General features: G+C 47.4%; 1 protein-coding gene across 1 annotated transcript; it reads right to left on the reverse strand.

Annotated features, from left to right (window-relative positions):
- Window positions 1–215: 215 nt before the first annotated feature.
- Window positions 216–19759, reverse strand: SSPN (sarcospan). Its single transcript, XM_063395505.1, has 3 exons — window positions 19281–19759; window positions 8465–8551; window positions 216–3659 (listed from the first exon to the last, which is right to left on the reverse strand). The coding sequence occupies exons 1-3, from the start codon at window positions 19602–19604 to the stop codon at window positions 3294–3296; spliced, it is 777 nt and encodes a 258-aa protein (XP_063251575.1). The 5' UTR covers window positions 19605–19759; the 3' UTR covers window positions 216–3293.
- Between the last annotated feature and the right edge of the window lie 4745 nt (window positions 19760–24504).

A 24504-nucleotide genomic window follows, 5' to 3' on the forward strand; every position in this document is an offset into this window, starting at 1 on the left:
TTATATCGAGCTCTTAGCAAATTCTGTGTGTCCATAGAGGTTTAATCCTACCCCTTTCTGTGGAACTCACCTAAAAGATAAATTTCCCAGGCTTATAAAAAATCGTTTTCTTCTTCAACACCTCTGTCCTTTCCAAGCCTTTTCATCCCAGTCTTTTTCCTGGTGCAGTCCACGTGGACTCTGACACTGGGAAAAACCTGGGAGGTGTCTGGATATGCTGTGGTAGGTGAAAACCCTTTAATTAGTACTCTCCAAAATACTTAATTCAAGCAAAATACATATTGTAAAACCATACCCAGGGGGAAACTAGTTCCTAAACCTTCTGTGTCTGTTTCTCCATCTCTCCTGTTCTGGTTTTATGCTCTTGAGATACATGAAAAGGAAATAGATCAAAATGCCCCGTATTTATTCATTAAGTATATAAACCACCAACAGAATACATGATGAATATTTCTTTCTTCCAGAGCAAGGGGTTAAGCTGCATAGTGCTGATTAGCAAACCGAGTCTGTGGCTGGAAGTGGGGGGTGAGCTGATACGGAGGTGCACAGCTTGTTAAGTGCAGCAGGCTCTGTTATCCAGAGCTCCCTTCTCCTCCCTGCCGACACGCCGAAGGCATCTACAGCAGCTCTGTGATCATCCCCGCTGCGTCTGCCGTGCTCCAGAGCAGCCCCAGCAAATCTCAGCCCGGGGGCGAGCAGGCAGAGGCCAGGCACCGCCTGCCCAGCCCCATCGCAGCGCCTCTGGGACCCAGCACCTGGGAGGGCACTGAGACAGGCAGTGAAAACATGCGGGTGAGGCAGGGGTCAGGGGATTATAGAGACAAAGGGCAGCTCTGGTGGAAATGCCGCCAGCCAGGGCTGCAGTGCTGCACACCCAGCTATCCTCTGAACAACAGGGATGGGCAGGGGGAAGCATGTCCTGCTCTGCCAGCAGAGCCTTCCCCTTGTTGTGCCAGCCATGCATGCAGTGGTGAGGATGGAGGGAGCCCCAAACTCAGCTGTCAGACTCGCTTTGATCCCTTTCCTGCTTCTTGTTATCTTCTGTGTGGAGAGAGGATGCCACGTTTTTGGCTGGAGGGAGGGGCAGGTGCACCGAGGGCCGTGCAGGCAGGAGGAAGGTACATCCTTTGCCCTGAGCTTCCACAGAGAGCATGGCTGGGGGCGTGTGTGGGATGGGGGACAAACCTGAGCACGCCACAGGGTGAGAGGCACCCTGTGCACCCATCTCCAGGCAGGATGGCCCTGGCACAGGTCTGTGAGCACTGCTGGCAGCACATTCCACCAGAGCCGTGGGACATGGGCTGGCTCCTGCCAGATCTGCATGGATGGCCCCAAGGATCAGTCTGACATCACCAGCCCTCCAATCCGGCTCCTCTCCAGTCTCAGCTTGCCCCAGCAGTGCCTGGGAGGCAGACTGAGGTCTTTGGATGGGTGGTGACACGGGCACCCTTGCAAATGTGCCCTGCAGCCAGGCTTACGAGTGGTTGTTACTTCTATGTGCAATAAAAAAGGTCATTTGGAAGCAGATCTCAAACCCCCTCATGTTCTGCAGCTCCTCGCTTTGTGGCTTGGCAGAGAGCACCTTGGTGATGCTATGTCTACTCCAGAGGTACTTTCCATGACTAAAACTACAGCCCCTACACCCAGCAGTGTTCTAGGTGGGCCACAGGAGACTTCATTATGCTGTGATCTTCTGACCCTGGAGGCTTGATGCTCTAGTCCCTGGATGATGTGTGATCACCATATAGAAGACAGTTTTTTTGGTAGGATTAGAGCTCCTTAGACAACTGGGTTTTTGACTTTCTGATGACTATTTTTGCTGCAGAAAGTTGGCTGGTTTTTTTTCTTTGAAGCCTTATGTAAATTTCATTTTCTTCCTCCTAGCTAATGATTATGGCACAATTTTTCTGGCATGTGATTGCTCCACCCCACCTCAGAGACATCCTTGTTCTGGCTGGGATCGGGAAATCCCTCGTCATGGCAGGGTGTGAACACCAGCTGGCTTGCTCTTGCACAGATATGGATCAGGAGGCAGTGCCAAATGCTGCCAATTAGGAATTGCTCCTAAATTTAGATGTCCACGCCGTGCAAGTGGAAATGGCAGTTCAAAGGACAAACCAACGTAGTTGTCTTGGTACAAGGCTAATAAGATGTAAAGCACTTCTAGAGCTGCACTTTCAGGGTGAAAAGCATTGCTTGAATACACTTTGTTTTTCCATCCTCATTAAGAAATCATTATTGTGTTGCCCTCATCATTATCAAAGATGTCTTTGGGAGACTGGCAGTCTTTTCTTGCTTCCCTCCCTCCACCCCATTTTAAAAACATTCATTGTTGCAGGGATATATCTTTCAGGGCTGTTGGCCCAACTCCACTGCTGGTGTGTAAGGCTGATTGTCTTCAGAGGAGTTACACCAAAAATGCATTTGGCCTTTTGTGCTTGGAGTATAATTGGTGGAACTGGCTAAAATCCGGGTTTGTCAGCCTGCAATTAGAGCAAACTATGGATGTAGTACTACTATGGATGTAGTTTTCAACATGATTAGTGATTTAGGGTCCCTCTACTTTACGAGTGCAACTCAAGGTTCCTTAAACTAATCTTTTCTCCCAAACATCAGAAATCTGCCTGGGGTCTTGAGCAGGGCCCACCAAAGAACCTTCAGTGAACTCACTCATATTTGTTGTTTATTAGTAATTGGGTTAGGTAGCCTATATCATTAATCACTCTGAAAAGTTACATGTATATTTTATATGGCAGCCATCAATATATTCACTTTGGTGTTGGTCTCAGCCTGCACTGGAAGAGGTCTTGACCTCCCTCATTACTTTCCTGAAGGTTGAACTCCCATCAGGTTAGCGTGGATTACACCCAGAGCACCAAGATATGATATATTTCTGAAGCATGTTCCCACTGATATAATTGAGCAGTTTGGATCAGATCCATATCTGGCAGAAATTGGCGTAGCTTCTCTGAAGGCAAGAGGGAAATGGACGCTATTTTGTAATGGCTGTAGCCCTGCAGATGAGTTCTCAATGATTTTATCTATGGCTATTAAAGATCCTCTTTGGGGAGCATTTGTACCGCTGCATCTTTAGGACTCCATGACCTCCAGCTAATCTCACAAGAGGCCTTTTCTCAAGAGCAGCCGTACAAAATGCTCCTAAAATGATTGAAAAAGGTACTCATTAAAGCCGTGTGAGCATTTTTCCTCATCACACACCTCCCAAGCGCCCATCCCTCCGTGGTGCCAGCCCCATCCCCATCTCTGGCCACCACCCCCTGCCAGCCCAGGCCCTACACTTGCTGCCCGTGGCCCTCGGCGGCCGTGAGGGGCTGGAAGCGAACGCCCACGTAGAAGACCTGGTAGCGGTGCTTCCACACCACGAAGCACGTCAGCAGGCACACCAGGGCCGCCACCAGGTTGAGAGCCATCTGCAGCGGGAGGTGCAGGCCGAGCGCGCCGCTCAGGCCGCCGCAGTCGCCCGCGTCCCGGTACACGAAGGTGCGGCCCAGGGGGTCCGCAGGGTCCAGCTTGCACTGGCAGGACTCCCGGACGGTGTCACAGGTGAACTTGGTCAGCTGCAAGTAGTGGTGGGCAGCAAAAGCCGCTGCCAAAACACAGGCGACCAGAGCCAGGGCACTCAGGAGAAAATACAGCAGCTGAAAGAAAGGGGAAAAAAAAAGAGATAAAAACACTTCTTCCAGCTTCACAGAGGTTGAGGAACACACAAGGAATGCAGCACTTGTACATGCACACCCACAATGTACTGTCTGGAGATTGGGTGCTTCAACAACTGCAAGGCTCATTATGATGAGAGGTTCAGCAGGTCATCTCAAGAACTTGCCTTGCATGTTTTATATAGAGCATTGCCTTGCAATTTTGAGGCCTGGGGAGAGCACCAAGGAACTGGAGTGTCTATACATCAAGAAGCTTTATGGAGAGGGAGGGAGCATTTTGCTCTCCAGTCATACCTGCATTGACAGGACTCATGATCATCAGCTGAGACAAATTAGTGCCTGGAAGCAGAGCTGAGCAGACTGAGCCTTGAGCTGCCATCTTACCCCAGGCTCTGCTGAGCTGTAGGTGTTTTGGAGACTTTGCCCATGTGTTATTCTCAGTTTGCATGTCCAAATAAATCTGTTTTATACTTGCAAATCAGGCAGTGGGGTGGCTGATCTCCTGCTTTTGGCCCTGTGGATGCACTCAGCCTGTTTGCTTCCTAGGTCCCACTGTGGAATGGGAATGCAGATCTCCACAAAAAAGTGTGTGCTTGCTCAGTCTGCTTCCAAAACCTGTCCCATAAACATGGGGAACTCTTTCACAGGCATGAAAGGGCAGCAAGCACCTTTCTTTTCACAGTTCTACAGTGTGAGAAGGACAAGGGTCTGCTCGTCACCTCCACTGCTCCTCACAACAGTGGCAGCTTAAAAATAGCATGGCTTTTATCAAGGGTAGCTCTGCAGAGTCCACCCCCACAAACACATGGAAAGTGGCAGCAAGTCAGAGCCTTTGACACTCCGGGATTCACCTGAGAGCTTTGGATACCAGCACATATGGACTTCCCTTTGCTTTTGATAGCTGGAACTGGCAGTTGCTGCACTGCGTACAAAATATGTGTGAATGTATATTAAAATCATGTTCTGTGTTTAGCCAAAATTACTTTTTTTTTTTTTTTTGTTCTGTTCAGCACTGTAAAAACATTTATTTTCCTTGGCGTCTTATCTGTCAGACACATGGCATGGTTGGGAATCTGTTATTTTAAACAGCAGCTTCTCTCTCTCTTTCTCTCTCTTAACCTCAATACTGCAAGTAAAATATCAATATAAAAGCATTTTTTATGACCTTGAAACTGCAAGTATGTATGTCTTGATAAAATTCACACTCCTGGTGTATTTGTCTTATATCTACAGTGTGAATCAATCTTCTGTTTGGTTGCCAGCTTGAAAAAAAATATTTGGGATTATTGCAGGTCCTGAAGCACTATGTGCATTTTCCTCTTCATATCACCAAATTCTTACTGAAAGATCTTAGTTTCCAAGACTTGGCTGCTGTTAAATTTAATGACTTCCCCTGTGGCCTTAAACCAAGGGCAGCTTAAAAATGAGGGTGGCTCATATTAAACGCAATTACTTTGCTCCCACAGCTTTCAAGGCAAGGGTCCATGGGAAAGGTGAGGCTGGAAAATGGGGCCACCTTCTCATAGGAAGCATACAGAAGATGGAGTGCTGCTGACTGATGGACCTCCTCCAAACGAAGGTGTGGTAATTCATAAGCCAGTGGCATTGTTTTCAAAGATGGTGCAAATGCGTTCAATGGGGAAAACCAAAAATGCACAAACGCTGGTTGTTCTGTGATGCAGAAGTCCTGGTGGAGGTCCCTGGATGCAGCCCAGCAGAAGACAGAATCAGGCCTCCCTAATAGATGAGATACTAAACCAAGACTACACCGTATGCCTGGTTCTCTCTTGGCAGGTATTTTATTTAGCTGCCAACTTCTATCCAAAGTCAGGACACAACAGCCTAATCTATGCTCCAGGTACAGTAAGGGAGAATTTTTCTGTTGTGTTCCTAAAGGGACAGAAATCTCAGAATCTGAATACACAGGCAGCTCTTGTGATAATCCTTGGAGGCGAAGGGAGATGCATGGGAGACACAGGGCAATTTCCAAAAAGCTTATTATTCTCACAAGATGTTTGCAAAGGAATCTCTCTGCGAGCTGCTGAAAATGAACACGTTTCCAAATATCAAAGGTGAGCCAAATGCAAGCACTGCCTCTGAGGGGAGCACAAGGCAGTGAGTGCTGAGATTCCATCAGCAGATTAATCACATGCCAGACCTGGAGGCAACTTCAGCATCACAAACACAACTGCGTGGTGGGCTCTGCCCAGGAACCAGGACTTGCCACTGGAAAACTATTTTTTAACAGCTTCAGAGGGATGGGCACTGCAATTGCTGCTTAAATAGAAGGAGAAAAGGGAAGCGGGGAGAGACAGTGTAGAATGAGGTCAGAGCATGGCAGCTCATCCTCCTTCGTGTTCCTCATATGAGGAAGAGACATTTTAGCAATATTTACTGGCAATAGTTTTCCTCTGTGACTAAACTGAAATGGTTCCTCATGGAAAAGGCCCCTCATAGTTACCAGAGGCGAAGGCAAAGAAGTTTGCAGAGGTGGATGAGGAGGCCCTTTTTGAGGGCGGTGGTGGCTCAGGCACGAGCCCCTGCAGGGAACAGGAACCGTGGTGTGTCACAGCGTGGGCTGGGCATGCAGGAGCAGAGGGTGTCACCACCCCGGAGGGTGCCGTGGGGAGCCCCACAGGGAGTGATCTGTCAAATGTCAGCACAGAGCCCAGGAAGGTCACAGGATGGCTGAAGATTCTCCTGTGTAGCACTGGCTGTTGCTGTCCTCCCTGAAGGGCACAGCCACCCTCCCCTTGGGTGGCCTCCCTTTCTCACATGGCGTGCCGTGGGTACCCACAGCAGTCTCAGGAAGGGACTTCTGCTGAAAGCAGTTCTCACACCTCCTTCTTTAACAGGATCCAGGGCTCATGCAAGTGTGAAATGAAAGAAGCAGCTGCTGAGAGGGAGGAAGGCAGAGAGGACTGCACAGGTCTCCTCCTGTTTTCCACCCCGAGGCAATCGCTCACAGTGATCAGAGGATCACCTTGGGGGTTGACCCAAGTCCCCCAGGCCTCTGTGTGTGTGTGTGTGATCCTCCTCTCACAGTGATCCTTGGGCTGTGCAAGGGAACTTAGGGTGCTTAATGCACTCCAGGGAAGCTCAGCCAAGATTTCCCTCTAGAATGATGCTTGGCTGATGGGAATCAGTGACCAGTGCAAGGGCAGGACCGGGGCCAGACCCTGTAAGGACAGTCGGAGCAGATTGGGCTGAACCCAATTGCAGTGCTTGATGAAGCATCAGGCCCTCAAGGAGAAAAGAACAACTCTGAACAATCTGTCTCATGACTGCAATCTTGCATCCTCAGCCTTGTCATAGCTAATGCTCATTTTTAGTTCAGAGACAGCCTTTAACTGAAATTCAAAGATTTGAGAATTGATACTGGAGATGTAGATGAGTCCTATGTGATCGAAGCCCTGGAGAAGAGTTTTAGCTCCTACTTTGTTAAAATAGGTATGAGCCCTTCAGACAGAAGCCATTGGTCCTGTTACCCCAAACTGTGGGATAACAGCTCCCAGCAGGGACATGGGACAGGAGAGGTGAACAGCCTGGGAATGCTGGAGTTCTGTGGCGTGCTGCAATAGGAAATGATGGGAAGGGGGATTTGGGGGAGGAGGGTGCCTTGGGCAAGCAACAGTCCGTGGGCTATTGACTGAACTCGGGAGATTTAAGATCTAATTCTTCCAGGTGAGGAAGAATGGCCCATTTGACATCACCTCGGCAGCAATTCCAAAACGTCTCCTCTCCTGCGGGGAACGATGGCTCACATTCCTTACCGTCAGGGTGGGCGGCAGAGACATCGGAGCTGCCTGGCCCGACACGCCGTTCCCAACGCGAGGGATGACTCCCTTCCTGCCTGGATGCCAAATTCAATTTAATGCTGCGGGGCAGGCAGTAAAAAGCCTGGCGTGGCAGCCCCCGCCCAGCCCAGTAACCTTCCTTGGGGATGGAAAGGTGACGGGGGACAATGGAGAGGCAGCCACAGGGCAGGCACAATTGTCCTTCTCCCTTTCTTTCTTTAAGTACGGGAGAAGCTCGACAAAGACACAAAAGACACACCGGGGTCTAATTTCTAAGGGAGGATGGATGGTTTGAAAAGCTGCTCCTTGCATTTTGTTTCCTTCTGCCTTTTTTCCAGTTAATAATCACTGTTATTTTGTGCTGCTTGCGTCGGTATTTTTCTCGGTTATTATGTGTCTGCAAAATATTAAGAGCTCTGGAAATTACAATAATAAGGAAAAATAGCCCAGGAAAAATGGTGTTAAAAACCAGTGTTCTCAGCCTTGCTCTTCTAGTTGCTCACCAGTGTCAGCAAAGAAATTTTGGAGATGAAGGTAGGGTATGGTGCAGTTCCTGCAATGCTCAGATGGGATTTTGCTTCGTGGGACAATGCACGTCCTTTCTGAGTACTTTCCCATTAAATATTAAAACTTGGTTTAAGTGGACTCGTTTTATGTCACTCTACTTCTTACCCAGCTCACTATCTCCACTTTAACTACTTAAACTCTCTGAACACTTCCCAAATTATTCCAGCTTTGTCTATATTCCTAAAACATGGTAAATAAAATGGTATCTTGTTCTAATTTGAAATGTTATTAGAGTTTCCCCTTTATAGGATACAGTTTCTTCCTTGGCTACCTGGAAAGTAAAAGAAAACCACTCCTGCATTTCAGGTGTATTTTCACTTCTTTTCCTGTGGTCTTAAAAATATCCCCAGTATCATTTTTTCTGATTATATTTAATGACATGAGAAGCAAAAAAAAAAAAAAGTTTAAAAAATGTTAAGGTACCTTCACTGTGAACTGCAGACATGTCTTCTCATCGGGTTGGTACGAAATGCAAAGCATAACAAATCCCACTAAGGCCACCACACAGACCTGCAAGGGAAGAGATGTAAAATGTGTCAAGGTTAAAGAAAAAAACCCTACAAAACACAATTTTTTCCCCCCAAGGCAGGACACCTTTCTGTGTTTGCAGGACCATAACTCAAGAAGCAGTGTGGAAACAAAGCCATCAAAGATACAGCATAGCAACAGCCCCCAGCATGTGTGTTGATTTTTTGCCCATAAAACTATCAAAAAAGAGCAGAAGGCTTCTGAAGTTGGGTTTGCAAGTGCAAAGAGCACCATCCTATGTAGATCTGGGTGCTGAAGGGGTTTTTACATCACCCATGCAAGTTTTAAACCATTAAACTATGGCTGCCACTGGGTAAGAAGCAGCAGAGTTTATTGCAGAGGCTTTCATCCTCTTCTGGAGTGGACACCTTACTAAAGGAGATGTCCATCTCCCCTGCAATCTGAAACTGTGTTTTAGCCCTGTGGCAGTAATTGCTAAAGGTTAAAAGTAATAGAAAAGTATTTGCACACTTGTTTATTCATTTAGCCGTCTTTATTATTAATTCTGGATTTATCTGCAGCAGCAGATACTCACAGGTTGGCATTTTCCAGGTAAGAAGGGAAGATCCTCCTCTGAGGAACCAGCCCAATAAATGTGATTTGCTTTTTCATGTTTAGAAAACACAGTGTCCCCACACTGTGCTAAACGCTCCAGTCAAGTGCCTTCCCCTCCCACTTTTTGGAGGATCAGTGAGCAAACCTCACAGGCGGACTTAGGAGCAGCAGACTGCTGCTTTTTGGCAGTTCATGCCCTGGATGGAGGAGCTGGGTACCCAGGCACCAGTGAGGGCTCCCTGTGGGGTTGGATCTGGGCATGAGAGAGGCTGCTGGCAGCTGGAGCTGTGTTTGGAGGAGTCTGTGCATGTTTCAGCTGCCTTGGAAAAACAGGTGAGTTGATGGCATGCACATGTTTTTAAATGACCCTTCAAATCACACCTTTAAAAGTCATTTTAGGTGTGATGAGCCTTAGTGGGGACTTTGGATGAGATCAGGCACTGTCCTTTCAGAGGTCCTCTCTACACACAGGGCCAGGAGCAAGTCTTCACCTCCCTGCTAGGAGCATCATGGTTATAAATTATTATAAGCTATTAAATTCCCAGTCACTACAGCAAGATTCTATTTTTTTACTCCCTCCATTTTACTTCTGAAGTTTGGAAGAGTTATCAAAAATTTGAGGCTTTCTGCTTGTCCAGAGCAGTGGGATTTGCCCTCTTTGGCCAGAGCCATGTGTGAGCTGCCTTTGCCAAGGTGGGGCTGTGCCACAGGGATGCCTGCAGCAGTGTGGGGCTCCATCATAGCCCCATCCCGACCTGCATGCCCTGGAAGTGCTGCTCACATCCACATTTCCAGCTCCACAGGGAGCTTGACCTGAAGTGAGAAATCCCCAAGTGTCCTTTTGGACAGTAATGGATAAACACGCTCCTTTTATGATCTGTTGCAGAAAGTATCAAACTTTTTGCATCTGCAATGCTGGTGCAAGGCCCAAGACAGCAGCCCTGCAAAGGAGAAGTGCCTCCCAACACACACAGAGCCATGTCCCTCAAGAACCTGGGGCATTAGTAACACTTTTCCCCATGAAGTTTTATTTCATGTCATTTCAGTGGGACATGAATAGGAAGTATTGCCCGAGAACATTTCTAAAGAATGCGTCAGTATTATTTACTCCTTTCCATGTCATGTGTATTTATATTCTGGTCCTGTGACTTACACACAGCCTCCAATTTATTTGTTTCTTTCTTTTTATTGTTGACAGCCATAGCTGACAGGGTTGTCTGGGGAAAAAACAACCTTTCTTGTCAAAGGTCCTTCAGTCCTGGGGTTTTTTTGCCCTGTAGTGCTTCTGTGTGACTCAACCATGTTTTATTTCTCAGGATTAATCACCTATGTCCTTGGTCCCTTGCACTGTATATTAATCTTTTAATTCAATTAACATGCCTATAAAACTTAAACCTTAAGAGATCGTATTGCTGGTAATATCCAAATGATAAACTCCCCCAGTGCCTGTAATGGCTGAAGGAGAGAACCTGCAGCAAGGGAAAAAACAAAACAAAACAAGAACAGCTAAGCAGCTAAACACAGTGTCTTAACATCATATCCCTAAAATTTATGACAAATCATGGGGGCTCCTCACATCAAAGCTGGACCTAAGTATTTTCAGGATCTGGTGAAGAAGGATCTTGTTACGAGCAATAAATTGAATTTGCTTTGCTTCAGCCACACTAGTGGGCATTTACCCTTGCCTGGACTGCGAGCCAGATTTGCCTCCAGGTGACTGCCATGAGACATCACGGGACTGTTCCCACTCCCTCCTTCCCCTTCCATTTAACCACAGAGGGCTGACAGAGCTGCATTCATTTCCGAGGGCAGAGACCAATGCTGGAATTTTCTCTCTGCCATCAAGTGCCTCGGACAACTTTTGCAAAACTCCTGCTGGCTTCACACATGGCTGGATCAGACCTCCCTCTTCAGAAAGCTTCCCATACAAAGGGCTGTCAGTTAAAAGGAGCTGCATTCCTGCACACGCTTTCTGAAGGTCCTCTGGGATTTAAATAATATACTCAGGGACACTTGAAGAGGCACATTTGTGGAGAGGTACTTATAAAGGATTACACTGGGTCAGGATTCCGGCAAGTCTTGGCCAGGATATTTTGGAAAGCTTAAGTATTTCTTTTATAACAATAGAGTAACTTTTTTTATTTTTTTTAAACCAGAGATGTGTGTTTTTCTAAGTGGCAGTAAAAGATATTGTGGCTGAGAATTATGACCCACATATGTTTAACATTTCAGCTCTTTAAAGGTAAATTCACTCCTTGGAGGAAACTAAAGCGTGGAACATTTATATAGGAAATAGCTCTATGCTGCTATTTTATACATTATTAATAGATCAGCCTTGAATTACACCTGTGAAATGTAACAGAACATAAAAATCTGCTGGTAAGTATTTTTTAGGAGCCTCTAAGTAACTATAACAGCTGCAGGCATGTTACAGGTTCTGCTGATGCTGATTGCTAAGCAGCATTGGGTAATCCTGCATCCTGGTGCTGCAACAGCCACTGCCACAGCCCAGTGTGAAGCACACATTTCCCATGCCTTACTGACTGAGCACACAACATAAAATGCAATTGAACCCACTTCAGCACGTGCTTGCCACCAATCGATGTGCATTTGTTACACAAATAAAACAGATTCTCCCAGACCTGCAGGACAGCGCTTCATTAGATCAGCTCTGGTCAACTGTTACCAGAAATCTAGGAATTTGCATTTTTGTGCATATTCCAGCTCGAGTTTATTTCAAGATGCTACTTCAAAATTTCCATATGGACTAACACACCCCTTGCTGAATAGGTAGTGACGTGAAAGGTTATCCAAGGGAAGAATTTAATTTTGGAAAGCGCTGCCTAGAAAAAGACCCAAATGTGATACAGAAGTATTTAGGAAAGGTAAAGATTTCATTTTGCTGAAGGCATACCCTGTGAAATCCCCCAGTTCACAACCCAGGAGAACAGCTATTTACTAACACTGGCTGAAGAGCTTAAATATTTAGGCTGTACAAAATTTTAAAATAATATTTCTTTTTTGGGGAAGCAGTAGACATCCCTCCCATTGGGCAGGAACACCTCAGAGCTGAAGAGTGACTTAATAATTATTGGTTTTTTAAGCCACAATCAAAATAGGAGGAGAAAATTTCCAGCTTGCTCCCACCCCAAAGAGGGCAGGGACCTGTTGTTGTGTTCTCCCACCTGCTCCAGCAAGGATTGAGCACAAGGTGTAGGAGCAGCACAAGGACACCCCGTGACAGGGATGAGGAGGGTTGTGTGCAATTAGAGGGAACATGAACATGTAGGGCACAAATTTCCGCTGTGGTTTGCACTCATTATCTTTGCACGCTGACATATTCATGTGGTTTTCTTTATTCCGACAGATTTCAAAACCACAGATTGCTCTAATCTGTCTCCATCTCTCACTTGTATGCTTGTGAAACTGGTTTTCCTTTTGTTATTGCTACAATTTTAGCCCAAATGCAGAATAGGTGGTTTTCTCTAGTGAACTCCCTCCAACCCAGAGCATCCTGAAAATCTTAACTGTGGTAAAGCAGGAAGGTTGGAACATCCAAGAAATGAAGGCAGGGAGACAAAAACCCGGCTCTAAGGAGCATCTTGGGTCTGCGCCACTTCACAAAGCAAATGCTGCAAACACTCACAAAGCCCCAGTATAGCTCTTCATATGGGAGCTTTGTTAGCGAGAACCTGCTGCCATAATTTTTAGGGGCAGAAAGCAAACACACTGCAGGACAAAACCTCCCCTGGGTACACCTTGCAATGCCACACAGCACTGCTGAAACCCACAGGAGAACTCTTCCTATTTAATAAGAATGTAAACTCAAACTTCAGGAGGAAAATTGCTGTTAACAGAATTAGGAAGACATTTCCATTATGGACAAGTTATTTTGTAGTTGCTCACTTGGAGACACTGGGGATCTTTCTGTTTTTAGGGACACAAGTAAAGAATGATCTCTTGCAGCTGTCTCTGGAGTTTCTGGCTCTCCCTCACAGGTGATACTTGGCTTGATGGTTCTCCCATCTTACCAGATATGGCAAGGCTCAGCTCCCATCTACACCTTTGGAGAAGCCACTTTATCCACAAATCTAACACTCCCACTGGACACAGGTTTTGATGCAGCAAAGAACCTGTCCCTGTTGGCTTTGCCATTATAAACCTGGATCACCTCTGGTGCCAGACATCTCTACCGGCTGTTGCAGACAGCAGCACTGGAGTTCATCTGCTTTACGAGGTTTGAGGAAGCTGTGCTGAAAGTGGGTGCTGCAGGCAGCTTTCACTGCCAGCATTCATCAGCCTCAGGTCAGCCTGGGTCTCACAGTCACGTGGGAAAGAAGCCAGTCTGCAACACAGAGGTACTGTGCCCTAATTTCTTTTTACCCCTTATAGATTTCTTGTTAAATTTAAGGAAGTTTAGTTGCATATAACTTACTTCCAGAAATAATAGCTATAATAATAATAATGACAAACATGTCTATTGTGGTTGCAGACAAAGGCCACCATCATCTAGGAAATCATTCTTTTAACAGCCATAAACTCCACAATAACTGCCCATCCCTGCCCCACCTACAGAATAAAATAATGATGTCTTTACTATAGGTCCCTTCAAGCCATGGAGTAACACCCCCTGGCAGACCCACAACTTTCTCTTAAATCCTGTAAAGTCATCAAAACTCTGCAAGAGCATCCACAATCAAACGAAATTCTATTTTTTCCATAATGATCTTTGCTGTTTAGGACAGTTGCTCATCACTTGTGCCAAGGTAAGATTTAATTCCCCCAGCAAAGGCTACAATCACTTACACAGCCAGGAGCTGGAGCAGCAGTCTATTGCTGCTGTTAAACCAGAAATATAGTCCTGGCTGAACAAAGGCCTGAGGGATCAAAAATATAAAACAAAATTAAGACTTCACAGAGCCAGCAGTGATTTTCAGCCTGAGAAATGCAGCATGGCTGAGAGTACTCGTGAACACCACTCCGAGGTGTATCTGTGACTATGACAGCCACCATCTCCACAGTCATGAGACTACCTGGGCTGGGAAAACCTGTTTGATATCCCTCTCCAAATTTTACCTAGGCTTTTTGCACAAATTCCAGCCAGGAATTCTGCAGTTAAATGTTGGGCAAAGCCACAGAGGAGTCCAGGTATCAGACACCTCAGGTGTGCAGTTACCTTCTCAAACCATTCCTTCAGAATGTTTGAACATTTCTCCCCATCAAAGTTTTCCACTCTACACCTGAGCAAAACAAAAGTGTGAATTTCAGTTAATCAATGTGTAATTACTCTTGGAAGAGGATGAGATTTAATGGCAGTGTGTTCTGAAGAGTCCTGCTCTGGTGCTACACAGGGCTCTAAACAAGCACTGGCCTCTTCTTGAAGGCAGTCCTCCCTCAAACCTTTTGATGTTTGCCCATGGCTCATTGAAGCTAGCCTGTACCAAAAAATATGGATGCCTGCATGGCTTTTTGTTGGCTACTTTGATGGCATCAGGTTTTAAGAGTCACCTTCTATTTGAAATTGAAAACAGTTTCCCTAAAAACAAGGAAAAGTTATAGAGACATAAGCATTTTTGACTCCACGTAAATGAAGGTCAATTAAGCTGCTTTTTCAGTTGAAAGTCTGCCTGCCTTTTGCACCACACAGCCCCACATCAGCCTCACCTCCACCAGGGCAGAGAAGCCAATGCTTGAGCACTGACACCAAAAAGCCACAACCCCTTGAGTAAAGCTCAGGGACCTGGGGAAACACCTGGGGATGGGGAAGGGCCAGAGCAGGGAGAAGTGTCAGAGCTTCTGGGCTGTGGGCTCAGCCCATGGCAGATCTTTAGGGAGGCTTTTTGCAATAAAATCAGTGGAGCCACAGTTGCTTGAGCTGCTCGTGAATCAGATTTTTAAAATGTTTTCAAAAGTCCTGGTTTTATGAACACCTATACACATACATTTAAAATAACTTCCTGACAGAAATAATAAACACCCTGGATAACCATTCCTGATGAGCACTTCTATAACTTTCTTAACTCTCTGAGTCTGCAAAACAGGGCTGAAAAGGGAGCTTGCCCATGAAAACTCTGACACTCTCCACTTTTGATGGCAGTGGAAATAATCTAAAGTAGGTTTTTCAAGGAGAAATACATTGTTACTTCTTCTGGGTGTCAAAAGGCCACAAGCTAATGAAAAAGAATGAAAAGGATACCATTAATATCTACTGTCTCTGCACCACTTTTCATCCTAGCACCTCAAAGCGAGGGGTGAAGGATGGCCACTATTAACCCCACTTTGCAGGGGAAATAACAAAGTCTGAGCAAGGTTAAGTAACTTGCCCAAAGCTATGCACCATGCCAGTGGTAAGACACAGGAAGAAATGAAGCCCTGTATTCATGAGTGGGTGTGTGAAGAGTTTGTCCAAGCTCCTACAGAGCAGCAGGAAGGAAGAGACTGCCAGAGGTCCTGCCTGCAGTTTGGAGAGCTCAGGATGGGTCACACAGGCAACTGCTTCAGACCTGGCACCTTCACTGTAACTGGCTCCAGGCAGGTGAAACAAATGCTACCCTCACTGCTTTAACTGCATTTATCTGCCTGTCCTTGGCAATGAGAGAGTGGCTTTTTACAGGGAATAGGTTGCTGAAGCTGAAGCAGAAGTGGTAAATCCTGTAGGCTCCCTGGTTCCTGTCCATAAAATTTTCCTTTGGTTTCTGACCCATGCCCCATGCATTTTGGACTAAACGCTTTTTGGTTTTAACTGGGTTTTAACTGGTTTTCATGGTGAAATGCTCTTGGTACAATGCAAGTTGCATCATTTCCTTCTGCAGGGGCTCATGAGGGAAGGGCCAATGGGTCTGGGGAGGGAGCCCTGCAGGCTTGGAGCCCTCCTCCACTCCCTGTCAGAGGACCACTGGCCACATTTATTCCCCAGGATGGTGAGCCCAATCCCTGGCCTGCTCCAGCCTCACAAACCTACACAGTCAGGTTTTGATCCCATTTCATTCAGACTGCCTTGCCTGGTTTTCCTTGCTAGCATTTTCTGCTGGCTCCTCCTCTAAAAACAGTTCCTTTCCATTCATGGTAATGCAGTGAAGCACTTGATATTCAGCAAGGAATGGTGTCACCATTTTGCCACTAATAAAGAAAGAAAAGAAACCCCAACTTTCAGTCAATCAGGGTCTATTTAACACATTAGCAATTTTCCTTCATTTTTCTGTCACCCTGCATCAACAGCCATGGGGTCAAATCCAGCCTGGTGTAATGCCAAAAGAGTAACACCAGGAATGAACTTCACCCATTATATCTAATGCTGCTAAAAAGGTCTTGATAATAGATTTTTTTAAGTTCTTGATTTAGAATTCTAATCAAGTCCTTTAAAAAGAGCACTTGAGTGGGATGCTACTAAAACAAATATGCTCTGGTATTTTACACCACATCTTTCTGTCCTGTTGCTCATTTCTGTGTGAATTCATGAGTTTTGGGAAGTCATTTTCTGCCATGTGGTTTGTTCTTGAGTAGCACATGGGTCATCCATCCCCTATCTAACACCTTCCATGCAGCGCAAAATCCAGCCCACAGGACATCCAGCCACATGCAGGTCCTAGCCAAGGGTCCTTCTTCATGGACCAGTTTTCCCAGCTCTCCAGAGATCAGTCCTCAGCACATTCCCCACCACAGCACACCAGCAGCACCCTGTGACTGCACACCTGGAATTTCCAGCCCAGCAGTTTCTGGCCATCTCTGCCTGATGTCCCAGTGGGCACCAGTCCCTCCATGGAGACACCACAGCACAGGAACACAATAAATGCAGCATCATGTGGCACCTCCTGCATTCTGCCCCTCAGATGTGCTTTGCACCGCTCCCGTGGTACCACAGTCAATGCTCCACACAGGCTCTGCTACTGGGAGATCTGGGGCTGCCCCACCACTTCATCCTCTCCTCTATAGCACCAGTTTCCTTTTCACTTCCCCCTGACCTGGTGCCAGATCCCTCCTTCCCTTCTGCTGTGGGCTGGGGGTACAGGAGAGCAGCATGGCTGCCCAGGAGCCTGCCCAGCCACTTGCCCCAGCACAGTCCCTGTCATCACCCTGAGGGTAAACAGAGGGGCACCAACAGCCATTTTGAGCCAGGGAGGAATCAAACCACGCTCGAGTGTGCTGGTGACTCAACATGTCACCAGAGTCCCCCAGGTGAGAGTCACCATGTGACTCAGAGCATAGGTGCAGTCACCCTTCCCCACAGGGCAGCCCACAGCCTGCACTGCTCCTCCCGACAGCCAGGACACCCTGCAACATCAACCACAACTCCCACAGTCCCAGGAAATGCTTCCCCAGGGATTACCCTGGCTGGTGAGTGCAAAACATGACCACCAACCACAGCTGAGAGCTGAGTCTTGCTCCAAGGCGGGAATTAGCTCAGGAACACACATGGAGAATTATTCCTGATTTTCAGGGGGGAGCTCTGAAAGTGCCTGAGCTTCGCCTCATGTGGGCATCTAAATGTCACCACTGCTGGCAGCTGCTGCTAAAAACAACAGGGGTTGGAGCTCTGTTTTCAGAAAGCAGCAACTTTGGTGGGGTTTCAGGCCTCCCCATTTCTGGATGTCTCAGATGAATGCAGCTTGGGCACTGATGACATTCACATGGGCCAGGGGCTGCTTCGTGGCTTTTCTCATATCCCTGGCTATACATTAGTTCAGTCCAGTTCACTCTTTCCCCTGTTTTTTTCTAGCAAAAAAGCTATTTCAAACCTGTGATAGCAACAGTGCTGTCTGGAAAAGACATAATCAGAGCTCCACAATCCTCAAAATAAACAGGAGGAGCGAACATGCCACATAGTGCTATTTTATCATCTGTATTCTCCCCTGGTTTGTAGCAGCCAAAACTTCCCAGGAGGAAATTCCTCTTCCAAGCAAGGGCAGGCTCCTGCTCCACAAAACACCACTAAACTCTTGGATACCTCTTAAGTCAGAAGAGAAACACGAAGAGATGAGTCAGAGGAGCTCTTCCTCTGGGAGCTCAGGCCCTGCTCCTTCCACCCTCTGAAGGGATGCCCAGCAGGATTAACACAGCAAAGCCCAATCAGTTCAGATGCTCAGATAATCCTCTAACAATGAATTACATTCACAGAAGTTGCTCCTATAGCTGTTCAGCGCTTTGAGAAATCTTTTCCCCATGTACCTAAACAGGAATTTATTTTCTGGGAATTCTTACAGTCTGACAACACCCAGAACTGTGTTAACACATCAGGGCATATTTGCAGGACATATTTTCCTGAAACCTGTTGCCTGGGGAAGAAACCTGCATGCTCAATTATATCGGAGGCCTATTCCAGGCTCATAATCACTGATCCTGTCCCCCCACAGGCAAACCTCACGTCCCCAAGCCCACGGCCAACAGAGTCACGCCACGATGGCACCACACACCCCATCCCCATCCCTGCAGGGGGGCTGCTGCTGGGGAACAGCCCAGGCTTCCCCAGCAGGGATGCCTCTGAGTTACACCCAGCAGGACGCTGCCCTCCGCCCAGTCCCCCAGCCCACCCGGCCAGGCTGGCGTGTCACTCCAAAGTGATGTGGCAGGAGCCACCAGCAGGCCCTGGGAAGGGCTCCCTGTCCCTGCCGTGCCCACTGGTGCCAGCCCCTTGCTCATGGCCACATGCAGTCAGGAGCAGCAGCAGGAAGAGGGTTAAATCTCAGCAGTTCTCTAGCACAGCACAGCGAGGGAGCTCTGGAGACAGACATTGCTCTCCTCGCCCAGCTAAAAGTTGCAAGTTACAGAGTTATGCTCTCATAACCTTCCAAAAACCTGAGGGTTATGGTTTGGTGGGCAAAGAGGGTAGGCAGCACAAGATATTAACATTTTTTTTCCGCATCACCAGGCAGGAGTTCACTGCAAAGCACAAGCTAATACGTACATCCAGTGAACAGCAACCCTGTATTTTATTTCAGGTCTGTTGGGTACTGCAGGGAAGAATATGAAAGGCTGTGTTATTCTGCAGGAGCAGTTTTCCTTGGGAAAGTATAGCCAGACACTTAATCCCAGGAATATTTATAGTTAGCATAACTCAAATGGTGTTGTGCATGCAGTTGGTTAGTCTAAAGTGGAGCGTCATGCAGCTTGCATTAATGCTGGCAAAGGCACTTTATGGAGAAACAGACTTTATGCTTACAATTATCCCAGCCCAATATGGAGTGTCTCTGACTAGCAGAGAGGAACTGATGCCTGCCATAAGGAAGCCCAGCACTGTTACAGAGGTGCCTAACGCCAGCTGCAGCAACGCAAGCAGCAGCGGGAAACGGCAGCCACAACAAGTGTGGGATTCCTCCTCCTGGCCAGTTTTGGGATCCCCCTTGGCTTTCTTCTGCTTCTTCTTCTTCTTCATCGCGGACTCCTGCGTCGAGCCGGCGCTTTTCTCCCCTCCGGGTGCCTTCCCCGCCTGGCTCTGGGTGTTCGGGGACGTGCTGTGCCGGCCTTTCTTCTCCTCCTTTCCCATGCCGGCGGATTTGGGGCTTTCACGTGCGTGTGTGTGTGCGCACGCCGATGGGGGTGTGAGTTTCTGCCCCCCGAAGCTCCGCTTTGTGCCGGCTGAGTTGTTCCTGGTATTTGAATCAAGGAGGCTGAACAAATATGGAAAACATTTGGAAGCAGATTGTCAGAGCTCCGAAATGCCACATATAGCCCGGAGAAGGGGGGGTTGGAGGGGGGTAGCGAACTGCCAACGTGCAGGCGCCGGCTGCGCACGGGGCCGGGCTGTGCGCCCGCACGGCTCCGCAGGTGCGAGCGCACCCTGGGGACCTGCCGCACGGGCGAACAGCGGGGCGGCAATCCCGCACGGCCGGCTGCGGAACAACAGGGAAATCTGCCTCGCCACGGAGCCGGGAACGCTCCAGTGGCAGTGCAGGGAGCGGGCAGGTAGGAGCTCAGGGCACCGTGGCTCCCCGTGGCTGGGGGCACACACGCACCGCCGTGCCCGTCCCACACACCCGCTGAAGTGCCTTGAATCGATGAGTGCCAGCGGGAGGGAGTTGTATGGAAAGTACAGAATTAATACAGGTGAGAATACAAGTTCATGTCCTGGGGAGCCAAAAGGGATCCTGTCTCTTCCCAAAAGTTGCAAAAGCACAACTAGGCATGTTTTATGATGAAGCAGACAGGGACCAGCAGTGAGGACTGGTGCTTCTGGGCAGCCAGTGGTAGAGCATGGAGCAAACATCTGCTGAGTGTGTTTCCAGGGCTGCAAGTTATCCATACCAGGAAGATTGTTTATGTTACCTAGAAGAGAGAGGGATGTCTTATTGTGAACATGTGGTCACTGCACTTTGTCCATATGTGGGCTCACGCTGATGCTTGGAGCAGCACAGCAACAGAAGTGGTGGAATTTCTCCTGAAATACTCAAAAACCGCTCTGTGGCTGAATCCAGTGTTGGGAGCCCTGGCAGAGCCTCTCAGACACTGCAGGGGCTCACCCATGGAGATGCCAGCAGGACTGGGGTCTGCAGAGACTGAATTCTGGCTCTGTGAAGAGGAGTGAGCAAGAAGAGGTGGGTGCTGAGTGGTCCTGTGCCGGGGCTGTGCTGACACTCCTGAGATCAGCCAGGCCACAGTGCACAAATCCTGCAAGGGAAGCAGGGAGGCTGTGGGAAGCTTGTGCTTAGCTCAGGCCACAGGAATTACTCAAAAGCTTAGGGGTAAACAGGTGTTTAAATGCTTTGCTGGCCCGGGGCCGAGTGTGTACAGCCTGATCTACGGCATCGCTCCTCCATGCGTGCAGCTCGGTGTCCCCGCTGGCACAGGGACACCCTGAGGACACGTGGGCTTGTGCTGCTGCCCCACAGACACCACAGAGAGAACCTTAAATGGCCCAGCCAGCTCTGTCCCCAGCACGGGGCTGTTTGGGTTTTTTTTTTCCTTTTGCATAGAAGCAGACAGCAGGAGCAAAGCATTGGGAGGAGTGGGGCAGGTGGAAAGAAGAAGTCAGAGACTGGAGAAATGCCCACCAAAATTGCCCTTGGATGTGGCAGAGCAGCTCAGCTGGGATTAGCCAAAATGGTGAGGTCCTCAGAGAGGATCTTACACAAGCTGATATAGCACCAAGGAAATATTTCCTCCGAAACACTGGCAGTGCCTTCTGAGAAACTCCTCTATTTCCAGCTCCTTATGGTGTTTAGCAGCAATGAACTGTGTCTTCTGTATTAATAAATTATGATGTCACTTTGTTTTATGGATTAAGCAATATCCTCTTTGGTTATTTATAATACCAAACGGATGAAAGAAAACTAGAAACAAAGTGGTTTCAGATGCTTTCTGCACACATAACTCTCGTGCTACATCCATAGAGCAAGATTAAGATACATTGTTCAAAAAAGGAAGAGGAAAATAAACAAGAGGTGAAAAAAATTTGAAAAAAAATTCCTTCTCCTCTAGTCCTGTTGCGTAGAGTATCATGCTTTCACAGTTTCCCACCAAGATGTTTTGTCACTATCATTCACTTTTTAAAATATCCTTACAGTAACTTGCACTCACTGGTGTATCTTGCCTCTCAAAGCCACACACAATTATATTTAACCACAGCTTTGAGAAGGACAGGGTGTTCAAGGATCATTGCCAAGGTCAGACCAGGAAGCAGTGGCAAAGCTGAGGGCATGTTTGAATGATGCCCAGTTGAACATCTACCCTAATAATACTTAGAGTGAAATGAAGTTAGAGTTTTCCTTTACGCCCATCCATTTCCCTGATTCTATCCCACAGATTTTTATTCTGGTTTTTCCCCCAGGAAAATCCCTGGTTTAGCACCTGGATTTGTGCTGGCAGCTAGATTTATGATTGCTGTCTTCTCAAAGGGGCCAAAATCCAATGTCTTTACTTGTGCCGACATTCATAGTGATTTCAGTGGGAGCAATTGTCTGAGGAGGATGAACAGGATTTAACCCAAGGCAAATAAAATTAACAAGAACTTACCTTACTGCCAATAACAACCCTTGTTTATCTCTGGGCTGGGGAATCTCTGGTAAAACAGGTGCCTAAATATCTTTCTGTACAGCAAGTAACTAAAAAAATGAGGCCATGCTGAAGGGAAACAGGCAGAATATCTCCTACAGGGTATAATGTGGGATGTCCACTTGGGTCCCAGATCCCTGCAGCCTTTTTGAAAATTCCAGCTGGTGCCCAGAGTCCTCAGGGCAGGAGAAGTCTAGGCCAGCTCAGGGGACCTCTTCTGTGCAGGGACAGAAAGTTTTGGTTATGAAACCATGAAATGTGCTCAGCATAGAGCAGAGTTGCCTTCTCCCAGCTGTTGGGTCCGGAATAGCTGTGCCATGCAGTTTTTCCAAGGAAAACAAAGACATTAGTTGCCATCTACCCTGGTCACATCGAGACGGGGAGCCTCTCCTTGGCTCCTTTCACACTTAAAAGCATATCCTTCTTAGAATCACCATTTCTAATCTCTGCAGCAATACACGACTATTTAGAGAGAAAATTAGGGGTCAAATACATCAAAAAAATTCTGGGCAGGGATATTGCTGATTTTAAATGATTGAACAGTGTGTTCCAGAGGTTCTTTTGCTGTGGCTGGCTGTCCCTGCAAAGGCAAACTCAGATATCTTACATGCTGGGAAGTTTAATGGGGATGGAGAAAAGAGACGGATGCAGGATTGATCTTCCATACTTATTATCTGAACCAGATTGTGTTTGCTGATTCCACTTGGCATTAACAATCAAGTGTAAAACAGCTGTGAAGGAACTCATAGCAATGACAAATTAAAAGAATTACATTTTTGGAAATGGAAAGATTAAACGAGGACACTGAAATAACACTAAATTTTCTCAAGTAATACATCTTCCGGATGTCACTTGGATTTTCCCAGCAACACAAGAATAATCATTACCCTTTTATGCCCAAAGGCCCTGATTAAGTATGTTCTTAAATTAAGCACATGCTTGAATACCCTTCCTGGATAAGGATTTCTTTTTGATTCGAGCCCAGCTAGCATCTCTCATGTGGCACGCAGTTGTAATTTCATGTCCTTTACACAAAATGAGTCATGTTGCACAGCTTTTCCATGGCCAGACACCATCCTCTGTAAAACATTGCCTGCTCTTGTTCCTCTCCTTGCCAGAAAGCAGCACAGCCCGGGTGACAACAAGTCAAAGAGCACACACAACACCAGGCGTGGAAAAGGCGAGGTCTGGGCTGCAGCTTTGTGGTGACACAGCCTTTCCTACTGCTTCTCCTAGGGCTGGGGACACACAGCACTGCATGGGACTCCAGAAAGCTGGGATGTTTTCCCCACTGCCATCTCTGCCCTGGAAATAGAGCGGGGCCGGCGTGGTTGGGCTGCCAGAGACGCACAGGCGCTCACTCCCACATAACCGCACTTACACAGATATTTTTCCCAGGCATCAGCACCCCGGCCAAGTGCCAGTGGCGGGGTTGCAGCACAAAATCCAGAGCAGCAGAATTTACAAGGAACAAAAGCTTGGGCAGGGCTGTCCTTGTTGCCCCAAGTGCTGTGGGATATTTGGCTCCCTTTGCCCAGAGGGCAGCTCCACACAAAGCTGCTGACACAGAGGTCCCCTTGGAGATGCCACCCTCAGCATGACAGCTGGAGTTGGGAGGGAGCCAAATGTGCCACAGCCAGCCAAAGGATCACCACTCTCCAAGCCAGTCTGGGCTAAGGAGAAGACAAGATCCTGCCTAGCCCTTGCTTCTTGTTCCCCTGATCCCCTCATCCCACAGCAAGCCATGGACTGCAGAGCTGGGCCAAGCACTGCCAAGTAGCCAAGGCTCAGCACAAAGACTGGGCCAAACTGGGAGGGGAGGGTTCCTCATTAAAGCAAATTATGGAAGGTTCTCCCCGAAAAAAGGTTTAAAGTCAAGCCATGATTTCCAAAACCTTATGCCTATTGACAACAGATAATAACAACATGTAGCTCTTGAAAGAACATTTGCATAGAAGACAAGGCCAATTAGAAATGGGTCCAACACATGCAATCCAGGCTGGCTTCTGCCACAGCCACTTTCAAAGTTCAGGTCATCTGGAGGTGAGGCTTGTTTTTGACAGGCTCTTCTGAGGTCAATTAATTTGTTTTGAGTGTCTGTAGGCTCTGCTGTGAGAGCTGGGTTGTGCCAGGTGACCTCCAGAGGAACCATCCATCCCATAGTATTCTTTGCATGTGCTCCGTGTGCTCTTTTGGCATCACTAGGGGTAAGACCAAGGTACAGAGCATTTCCGTTTAGCTGGCTAGGGTGACAGATGTGGAAAGAAGTAAAGAACAGGAGTTGTTTAATGTCAGGGTACTCCACCCCTGGAGGCCACTTATTTAACAATAAGTTACTCCCTCCATTGCCTCTGACCATGAAGTAAATTTGTGCACATTAAAAAAATCAGCTTGGG

This window comes from Prinia subflava, chromosome 4 (assembly GCF_021018805.1).
Source record: "Prinia subflava isolate CZ2003 ecotype Zambia chromosome 4, Cam_Psub_1.2, whole genome shotgun sequence".
NCBI lineage: Eukaryota > Metazoa > Chordata > Aves > Passeriformes > Cisticolidae > Prinia > Prinia subflava.